At 49.2% G+C, this 10,482-nt stretch overlaps 1 protein-coding gene across 1 annotated transcript; it reads left to right on the top strand.

Annotated features, from left to right (window-relative positions):
• Positions 1-816: 816 nt before the first annotated feature.
• On the top strand, positions 817-8,058 carry GMNC (geminin coiled-coil domain containing). Its single transcript, XM_033068916.1, has 5 exons — positions 817-1,189; positions 3,149-3,646; positions 3,720-3,805; positions 5,188-5,304; positions 6,684-8,058. The coding sequence occupies exons 1-5, from the start codon at positions 817-819 to the stop codon at positions 7,329-7,331; spliced, it is 1,722 nt and encodes a 573-aa protein (XP_032924807.1). The 3' UTR covers positions 7,332-8,058.
• The last annotated feature ends 2,424 nt before the right edge of the window (positions 8,059-10,482 follow it).

The raw sequence follows: 10,482 nt of genomic DNA on the forward strand, positions 1-10,482 counted from the left end.
CACCACTGGAAAGAGCCTGGCACCTTCCTTTTGACCTCACCTCTTATTTATATGCATTAATGCGATCCCCTAAGGGGACGTCCCGTTCCCTCAGCCTCTCCTCATAACAGAGCTGCTCCAACCCCAAATTATCCTCTGGATGTGCTATTTAGACACCAACTCTCCTCTCTCTGCTGCTGCCCTGACAGTGGAGCCGTGAGGCGCCTCGGGGGGCATGGAGGGCACCCCCTGCTCTTGGCATCCCTGCTCTTCATCCACGGCAGGCTCCTCTGCACCCGCCTCACCCCTCCGGGCCAGGCGGGCACGTCCTGAGCTGCCTGGAGCCGGGCACCGGGAATGGGGCAGTGAGGGCACCGGGAATGGGGCAGTCCGGACACTGGCAGTGGGGCAGTGCGGGCACCGGGAGTGGAACAGTGTCGGCACCGGGAGTGGGGCAGTGTCGGCACCGGGAGTGGGGCAGTGTCGGCACCGGGAATGGGGCAGTGTGGGCACCGGGAATGGGGCAGTGCGGGCACCGGGAATGGGGCAGTGTCGGCACCGGGAATGGGACAGTGTCGGCACCGGGAATGGGACAGTGTCGGCACCGGGAATGGGGCAGTGCGGGCACCGGGAATGGGGCAGTGTCGGCACCGGGAATGGAGCAGTGCGGGCACCGGGAGCGGGGCAGTGTCGGCACCGGGAATGGGGCAGTGCGGGCACAGGAAAGGGGGCAGTGCGGGCACCGGGAGTGGGGCAGTCCGGACACCAGCTTTGGGGCACTCCGGGTCCCTGAGGAGAGGCCGCGGCTCCCCCCTCCGCCATGCCCGCGGGGGGGGGATGGCGCGCGCTGATGACGCCGTCTCGGGCAGCCCCAACATGGCCGCGGTTCGTGTGGGCTCAGGCCGCTCTGCGGGGCGCGGAGGCGCTGGCGGGGCCCGGCGGGATCCATGGGCGTTCGCCTTTCTCACGGGGCTGCTGCGGGCGCTGAGGGCTCTTCCGGCCTGCCCGTCCCTGCACCTCTCCTCTCCCGGCTTTCCCCACCTCCGCCGGGCCGTTACCCGGCGCCTGCCGCCCGCGGGGCCCCGGAGCAGCGGTGCTTTCCTGGGATGTGCCGGTGTGAGGGAGCCGCCGGTGCCACAGCGCCCTGCGGCAGCTCAGCACGGCGCAGAGGGACCAGAGCTGGCCGAGGAGCTGTGCTGGGCCTTGGCGGGTGCTGGGCGTGTGTCCCACAGCTCCTGCTCCTTAGCAGCCAACAGAGGACACAGCCGTGCAGAGTGGCTGGCATCTGGAAGGAGTGGGTTATCACAGCAGTTACCAAATACGCTGTGCTGCAGCTTAAGAAAGCTAAAGGGTGACCCCAAGCACTGTAGGCTCAGAGTGCAAGGCGTTTTTTAAATGCTGCTGTTGGGGGTGGGGGGGGGGTGGGGGGGGGGTGGGGGGGGGGGAATAAATAAAGGTGGGAAATGGCAATGGTTTAATTTGGTATAGCTGCCAATTTACCTTGGGCAGCAACTTAGGAAAATAGCTAGTAATAAAAGAATGGAAAGCAAATGGCCCTCTTGTGTTGTCCCTGCTGATTGCTGATGGGGGAACAGCACTGAGCATCCTCCAGGGGAGAAATTAAAGAACACCCCATATGCCAGCACGGCCTGCCCTCGGCCCAGCCTTATCCTCGCTGGCTGCAGACAGGTCAGGATGGCACCCGGAACACCCATGGCAGGGGCAGGATCCTGGCAGAACAAATGCTCTATTTGCTGTATTCCCACCATCTCCTGTGCTATTCAAAGACAGACCCTCAGTGAAGATTTTTCGTTTGATTTTTTTTGTTTCCCCCCTGGGAAAAACTCAAGTTTATCCATGGATTTTGATTGCTACGTAAATCTGATATGAATCAGAAGTGACTATCTGGAGACAATCCCTGCCTTTCACATACCTGTTTGTGGTTTTTGCAACATTGTGATCATAAATCCTTTATGATAGTAAATCTTATACCACTGCCACATTTATATCCTAAGATCTTCTGGAAGCCTGAGGCTTGACAGAAAATGTTCCTGGTATAGTGAGACATTTGCAGGAGCTTGTCATTGCAGGCTCTGTCCTGAAACCTTCACTTTCTCAGAACTGTGCACAGAAGTGCTTTGAATCACATTTGCTTCTACACGCCTCTGAGAAGCTGGGCAAAACCCTCTCAGTGAGCCAGGCAGGTTGGACAGACTTGTTTCTTCCTGATGAATTTTACAACTGCAAACAAGGCTTCAAAACAAAACAAAACAAAAAAAACTCAACAGCAACACCAGCAGCCTTCCTCTGAACATGTGGGATGATTCCCTGGATGCCTGTTCATTTCCTGCAGTGAAACTCACACACACCAGTTCACTGCTGCCCTGAAGTGTGTGGAAGCTTTTTTTCCTTTCTCCCTCCTTTTCTTTTCCCTCCTTCCTTGTGTTGATTTGTGGGACCAGAATGACTTTGATTTCAGCAAGTTTGCTGTTTATTCACGTCACAAGTTTGACAGCTTTACACCAAATCAGATTGCTGGGTTTCAGGAGAGCTCTGAGGCGTCACTGGGAGCTCCTTTAGATTAAACTCGCCTCCCCGGTCTCCCCCCTCTCCCCCTCCTTCAGAGCCATTTAAACCTCTCTGGGGCTTTAACAGAAACGTGTTCCCAAGACCTGCATTTCATTCTGCCACTAATATGGTAAGTGCTCTTTGCATTTCTCTCGACCTCAGAGTAGAGGAGGAGAAGCTGGTCTCTCCCTTGGGGGAGTGCAATAGATTTTGTGCCCTCTTAAGATGGGAAAGAAAGAGGGCTCTCCTCTACCTGCCAGTGCAGTCTCTGCTGCTGTGCCTTCCCATGGGTGGGCAGACTCCCTGACTGAGGCTCCAAGCCCTGCCGTTGCCTTCTTTGCAGAGATTTAGAGTTGCAGATGAGGTTTATTTGGAGGAGGGAGAAAGGGTGAATCCAGAGACAACCCCAGGCTTTGCGGTCTGGGACTCCTGCAGAACTGCAGGGGCAGAAGTGAGTGCGAGCAGCCAGGAGGTGACTGCTGGCTCTGTGCTGCTGCTTTAGAGCTGAGTCGAACACGCATAGTGGCAGGAACGGTCTGGCCAAGGACAGCATGGGAACTCCCTTTACCCTAAACCCACGCAGGACCGTAGCATTTCCCAGGGGTTTGCAGGAGACTGAGCCGCAGTGCTCCCTGGCACGGCTGTGCTGGAGCCCCGGTGCTGCGGAGCGGCACTGCCCGCGCTGGGCGCACGGAGCGGGGCCACCACGAGAGCGGGCACCGGGCACCGGGTCAGGGCTGGGCGCTGCCTCGGGGGCCGCCGGTGCTTTGCAGGGGCAGCGGGGCTGCCCGCGACGGCAGCCGAGCGCAGCCCGGCCGGGACAGCAGCGAGGAGAGCGCTGCCCCGCCGGGGCGCTCCTGGCGCGGCACGGCGGGGCCGGGCTGGCACCGCCTCTCCTCGGGGCCCCGCCGAGCGCCCCATCGCCTCGGCCCCTTCCCTCCGCAGAGCGCCGGCCAGCCGTGCCCGGAGCCGCACTTCGCCGGGGGCTCGGGCAGTGCCTGCCCCTGGGCCGCCCCCGGTGTTTCCAAGGAGACCTGGGCCGCCGTCTGCGCCGCGGAGCCGCCGCACAGCCAGGGCCGGCGGGAGGCTCGGCCGCCGGGTGAGTGCGCTCGGGGGCGGCGGGGCCGGCTGGGAGCCTGCGGGGCCGGGCTAACCCTCGCTCTGCTCCGCAGGCCAGTTCTGCAGCCCGCAGCTCGCTGCCCAGCACGCGGCGTGGCAGGGAGACCAGCTGTCCTCCCAGCTCTACAGAAACAAGCAGGTAAAGGCTCCGAGCCCTCCAGCACCCCCGGCTTCACCCCACGAGACTCCCGAACTTTGTGTCACGTATGGCACTTTGTGGGTTGGCTTATGGCATGTCTGCTGTTACTGACACGGATATCGGAAGTGACACAAAACTGTTGTTCCTTACTTCAAGTGTTTGTCTCCTCCATGCTGTCCTGTGAAGTTGGACAGCTGTGCTGGGGCTCCCTGTCCATTCCTCCCTTCTTACATCATATTGCAGCAGCAGCCTTGGCACTAAAGAAAACCAGGGACATGAACAGGGGGTCCCTCAGGCTTTAATGATGCTGTCGGCCAAAATTATGTGGTGTGTCCTCCTGATTCCACCAGGTTTAACTTCATGGGAAATTATTCCACCAGAATTGCCTAATTACATGGATGATCAACCATTTTAACCAACAGGTTTTCCCTTATTTTCTCTTTTGTTTCATTTTTTTTTGTAAATCCCAACAAGAGACAGAAGAAACTCTGAACTGTCTTAGATGAAGGAACTCCAGATTGATGACTGATCAAATACTTGGAATGATGTCTTGACACAGTGAAGTCAGTGAAAAAATCAGATATTAACTTAAAGGTTCCTGGAATCAAACTGTAGTTCCAGATGCCAGTGTACTTCTTTTTTTGGCTCTGCCTCAATCATTTGAGTCTGTTCTTGACTGAGCCTGTGCTCAGCAGATGCCTGTGATGCTTGGCAGAACATTCTTTGTCCTCCTAAAGAAGTCTCCAGAGCTATGATCAGAAGCTAAAAATCTATCTGTAAAGACTTAGTTTTCCAATGGAAAAGTGTTAGGTGTCTGCCATTCCTGTTCAGCTTTTGAGACCAGGCATTATCTCAAGTCTGTGTGTGTACCAGGGTGCCACAGTAGGGTGCAGGACTGAAGAGATCACTGAGTGCTGCTGTATCATAAAAAGTGGCAACTGCATCTTCCTTCTGCACACTACCCCCATGAATTGTTACTTTGCAACTCCTCCTCCTTTTCTTCACCAGCCAGCTGTAAATGGGAAGGAGGGGTGCAAAGGGATGTTTACTGCAGCTCAAGAGGAGGACCTGGAGCTGCTGTCATGCCCGTGACCATTTCTGGCTGCTCACAGGGCTACCTGGAATTCTTTTCTGTTATTATTCTGCGGTTGCAGGTTTTTTCAGAGTAATCTTCTCAAACACTCACTTAAAGAATAAAGGAAGTCAAAAGTGAAAACTGAACAGTCATGCCACTTAGATTTATAGAGAAAAGAGGCTGAAGGGGGTGGGTTGAGCTCACAAAGCAAACACCCAGATCATCAAATCCAAGCAGCTTGTACCAGAGGGCAATTGCTCTTAAGTTACAGAGTCAACACCTATTCATCAATATCTCTATTCCACAGCTTCAAGATACTTTGCTTCAGAAGGAAGAGGAACTTGCTAGGTTACATGAAGAAAATAATAACCTCCGACAATACCTGAATTCTGCCCTGATTAAGTGTTTAGAAGAAAAAGCCAAGGTATTGTGCTCAAACCTGTCATACAAATATGTGCAGAAGGAAGAGGTTGATTAGGTACAGGCCAGTAAAATACATGGAAAATCTAAGAGTGTAGACAACCTGCAGTGGAACTCACACTTACATTTAAATTCACAAAGGTGACAGTTTCCTCCAAAAATGATATCCTCTCAAGTTCTGACTGTGGAGACAGTGAAGCACCTGGAATGATTAAGTTTAATTTATTAGTTATCTATAAGTAAGTCAAGATTATATAGTTGTCTTAGGTCAAGGTTAAATTAATCTCTCTAATGCTATTTTTTTTGGTAAAATGTTCAAATTTGAATATATATTTTTGAACGTCTCTCTTTTGTAAATTATCCCTTTGGTAAGGATTTTTTTTTCCAGTTTATTAATTAAAAAGTTGTATGTGTTGGGTTTTTTTAATGGTGAAATACAAAGTTAAACATTTCAGGTTGGATGAAACATTCAGTGTAACTAAGTGTGAATGGTTGTGTTTTTAACATTTGGATTCTTTCTTTCTCATTTAAACAAAAATAAAGAAAAAAATTCTTTCTTGTCAGCTTAAAGACATTTTTTTTGCTATTCCAGCCCTGCCCATGAAACTGAACTATTGATTATTTCCTCAACTCTGTGGATTGGGCATGAGGTAAAAAAGACAGTAGGACATAGGAGACTTTCCTTTTCTACCCTGTTGATGAGTTGTTAGCCTGATGTCCTCCTTCCCATGGCCAGACCTGGCTCCTGGCAGTAGAAAAGCTCTCCTTCACTGGGCACAGCAGGGAGACATGGCCACCCCCAGTGACATATGGAGAAGGGTCCAGGAGCTGTCATGGGAGGTGTCTGAGCAGTGAGTTCAGGACATGAGGGGCAGCTTCCTTGTTTATTCTTGCCTTCCTTTGACCGTACCTGGATGCCTGAAGGGCCCTTGTCCTGGGATAATGACAGCTGAGGTGAATTATGAGTGCACTGCTGCTCTGAGCACTGCCTTGTCAGGATCACTGTGTCCCAGCATGAGTTACCTTTGCATCTTCCCTCTTTGTCAGGCTGCCACTTTGCCCCCCATGCCCTGCTCACCTGCCAAGCACTGCTGGCACACAGCCAGGTGGGAGCTCAGGGCTCAGAATGCCATCAAAGCACAGATCTTACTGACATGGTCACACGCTTCTTTTTCGTGGATGGGGTTGTTAAAAAGCTACAAAATAGTTACTCATACCCATATGTTTAAGCAGAGGGTGAAAAAAAGTATCTCTGTAAGGACAGTAGAAACCAAATAGTAACTGTCTTGCACATCTCAGGTCAGAAACATGTTGCTTTCAGATATCTAGAAATTCAGAGTTTAATCTTCTCTCTCCACCTTGTCGTTTTTGTTTTTTTAATAGAAACTACTGTCTGGCCATGGGCAAAAAACTTGTACTATTCTCAAAAATACCAAGAGGAGATTAAAAGAGGACCACTGCTTTGTTCCTCAAGAAACTCCTCATGTTTCCAAAGCTAGAAGGAATCTTTTCAATGAATTCACTGCCTGTGAGGAGCAAGCCAGCCCTGCTGTGGACAGCTGGGTCTTGCAGACCTTAGGATTAAAAGATGTGAACACCATTGATGAAGCTTCAGCTAACTACAGTGCCCTGTCCCCAGACTTTGGAACAGACACATACTGCCTGAGCCCTGGGGGAGCAGTAGACTATGAGCACAGGGAAGGAGCAGCAGCAGTGTTTAGCTGCAGCCATGTGCCTCCAGGCAGCAGCAGCACCGCCCATTCATGCAGCGAGGATTCTGCCTTCCTTCCTCAATTTTCTTCAGCACCATGCGTCTCCTCACCAGTGCCAAGTGTTTCCCCTCTCCCAGCCTATGGGTTGCCTTATTTGACTGGTGGTTTGTCACCCAACAAAACAGAAGTGGCCTTCACAACGTCTCTGAGTCCCCACAGCAATGTGAGAACGCACAGCTTCCACCAAGGACAGGCCTTTGTGCGCAGGGACCACGATGGGGGATGGAGATTCACCTGGGTGCCCAAGCAGGCTGAATGACGCACCTGGATCAAGGCTCAGCCATTGGGGATGTAGGAGTCACACTTTACTTTGTGCATGAGACAGGTTCAGGCAGCAAAAAGGAGCTCCTCTGGGCTTCTTTACATGCTACTCCATCACTAGCCCACTCCTCATTCCCTCACAGATTTTCACAGATGTGACTCCAGATTGCACTTGGACTATTATCTGCCCCAGATGTTCAAACTGGATTCCTTCCTCTTGTACCTGTGTTGAGATACCCGCTTTTACTTGTTTCCTGGGGTTTTATCATCATCTCTTCCTTGTTACTGGTAGTATCCAGGCTGGAGGGCTTTCAGCTTTGATGATCACTGCCACAGGCACCAAACTGGAAAGCACTTTGGTTATACACCTGCCTCACTCTGGAAATAGCACTTCTCTCACAGCTATCCACAGATAACAAAGAAGGCTGAAGATCAGCAGTTTCTAAGTGATTTATGTGTCTCTTGACTACACAGATTGTCTTGGATTTGAAAGTATCCATAGTTGCCTTAGGTGCTGCACAAGGCTGACTTATCTGCAGTTTCATGGTGCTGTCACATTCTTTGATAATGCCTCAAAATAAAAACAGGATTTACTTCTGGAGGCTACTTAGTTACAAGTGATTTGACAAGTGCAGGGGATCTTCCTAAGAAGCGATTAAGAGACTGATGTTTTACTAACATGTTGTAAAAGTATTTTGTCTGTCAATAAAGGGAGTTCATATTTGGGGAGGCAGTGTCACTTAGTGGTTGGAGTGGGTTTTTGGGAACGCCAGCCCTCAATACCAGCTCCTGCCTCTCTGTGCCTGCCCAGCTGTGATGGGCTGAGGGTAAGACCAGCACTACTCTGAGAATCAAACTCTCTGAGAGAAGGTGCTCTAGCACTGCACAGGACGTAACTTTCAGTAGTGCTACTAAATGATGTGAATGATTTGATGATATGAGGTCGATGGACATGAAGGAAGTTCACCAATACTGTTTTCTGTTACCTTTGTCTTCAGTTCTGCAGTAGTTTGATGCCTAAGTATTCAAAATAGATTGACTCGGTTATTCTTGCTTTCATAATGGGCCCACTGACATTGAGGAAGGACCTAAGTAAAAAGAACCAAAATTGAGGATTTTTTTTTTTTCAGTGGCTTATTTTCCTGCAGAAAACTGGATATTCCTCTCTTTTTAGAGGATAAAAATATCTTCTAATATTGTGCCTTAGAACTGCGATATTTGAGACACTCCATCAGGAGCAGTAATGATTTCCCAAAGGACTTCCAAATAAACAAACTGTATTTCTAGATAGTTACTTTAAAGTAACTGTGGCAGACTTCCAGAAAAGCAATTTGAAAGCATTGTTTGTAGATATTATTTCACTGGATTAAAAAGCCAACCAAACTGAAAAAAACACCACAAACCCACCAACAACCACTGCAAAAGAAAACCATGACAAAAACTCCATAAAACCCAAAAAACCCAAACCAATCAATGCTCATGGAATAAATGCAAGTGTTTGTTTGGGGGGCTTGCTGTAGTCCATAAAGTTGTGCTTAATTGATGAAGACTGATCAGACAAGACCACTGTTTCTGTAGTACTTTTCTGCTTTTCAGTGAAAGTTGGAAGAAAAATTCTGTCCTACAAACAACTAATTTTTTTTCTCAATGCATTTCTTTTCTATTATTGTCCCCTTGCCCCACTATATAAGAGAGCATTGAAGAAAATACTCCTGTCACTGAAGCTTCTGTTGATGTGTGTGGTAGTGTAGAAAATGCCTGAACTTAACCTGAGTGTGTGATGGGAATCCCTGGTACAGGTGATGTGGGGGATGCAAAGCAAACTGGGAATAGTGTGAGCAGAGGACTATACCCAACACAGCTGTAGATGCCACATCTCTCAAAGCAGCTGTAAAACAGAAGTAGAGAAACATCTGTCTATGTTTTCTAACACTATAGAATGCTATGATGTGTGAATTTCAATGCTATGGAGTCAGCAGCACCAACAAATCTTAAATCAGAGGCGTTTTTCTCTGAAGAGAGAGAAAAGCTTTCCATTTGCCTGACATTTCCTTTCCACATTTTTATATCACTACATGTAAGAACTTCTCCTTTAGAGAGCCAGAACAAAAGTGTCAGATCTTTGCTATAATCCTGAAGTAGGGTTTCAGTAGGAACAGGCTGATGCTTGAGCCTTTGCCAGCCTTTTGTACAGGGGTGACTGACCCTTTGTCTCATAGTTAATAAATTATGAATGTGGGGGAATCATTACCTGGATGAATTCTCTTCTTTTCCTGTGGTTTCCTGATTTTTACTCTATATGAAGGAGCTGAGTTCCATTGGAGAGATTTTTTTTCTAAGCCTGACTTTACTGGAATTCATTTGGGTAGAGGATCCCGTGATGCTTCTCCTTTCAACTGATGGATGCTCTTGACCTGCGAACTTAAAATCTGGTGTAGGAAACTTTGCTTGAGCAAAGTTCTCTGTGGAAATGACACTGCTGGGCACTGGAACAGAGGGACCATGCTGTATAGGAAGTAGAAGAATACCCAAAGCATTTTAACAAATAAATAAGAGGGATTTGTTTTACCTTGACACCACCATTTAGAGCAGTATTTCCTGAGTTACATGAAGAATAGAAACAGGGTTTGTGTAACACCAACCCACAGCAAGCAAGTCAGCCCAGTGATCAAGACATTCCTTTAGATAAATATTGCTTCTATTGCCAAAAGAAAGTCATTACTCAGCATACTTCACTTTAAACTGCCTGGTTCCTCTGAAAATCCTGCCTTCCTGCAGGTATAATAGATTTGGAAAATGAATAAGAGGCTGAAGACATCTCATGGCAGATTACTGTTACATGGTGGGATGTGAGGACAGTTACTGGCTGGGCTGGTGCTGGGCTAATATATTGATTGAACCTGCTGTGTCCCCATGATTTCCTTGGGCCTGAAAGCACTGAAGCTGCATTTATGTGGTCAGTTCTTTGACCTGCAAAGATGTTGGGGAGAAGGTCTGCCTGGTACAAAGCCTAGATGGAGCTTTGGAATGGGTGTTCAGTCTTGTTTTGTGCTTGATCCTCCCTGTTTGTCCTTTTGTATCCATTCCCAGTGGGAGAAAGAGATTCAAAGCCACCCTGCTGCTCATAAAATGTCTGAGGTAAAGCCCAG

This window comes from Catharus ustulatus, chromosome 10, assembly GCF_009819885.2.
Source record: "Catharus ustulatus isolate bCatUst1 chromosome 10, bCatUst1.pri.v2, whole genome shotgun sequence".
NCBI classification, from domain to species: Eukaryota; Metazoa; Chordata; class Aves; order Passeriformes; family Turdidae; genus Catharus; species Catharus ustulatus.

Bases quoted from the DNA above. Each gene is read 5' to 3' on its own strand.
- GMNC (XM_033068916.1), top strand. From the start codon at position 817: ATGGCGCGCGCTGATGACGCCGTCTCGGGCAGCCCCAACATGGCCGCG. The intron at 1,190-3,148 runs GTGCTGGGCGTG...AGCATTTCCCAG, and splicing joins GCTGTGCTGGGCCTTGGCGG to GGGTTTGCAGGAGACTGAGC. The intron at 5,305-6,683 runs GTATTGTGCTCA...TTTTTTTAATAG, and splicing joins GTTTAGAAGAAAAAGCCAAG to AAACTACTGTCTGGCCATGG.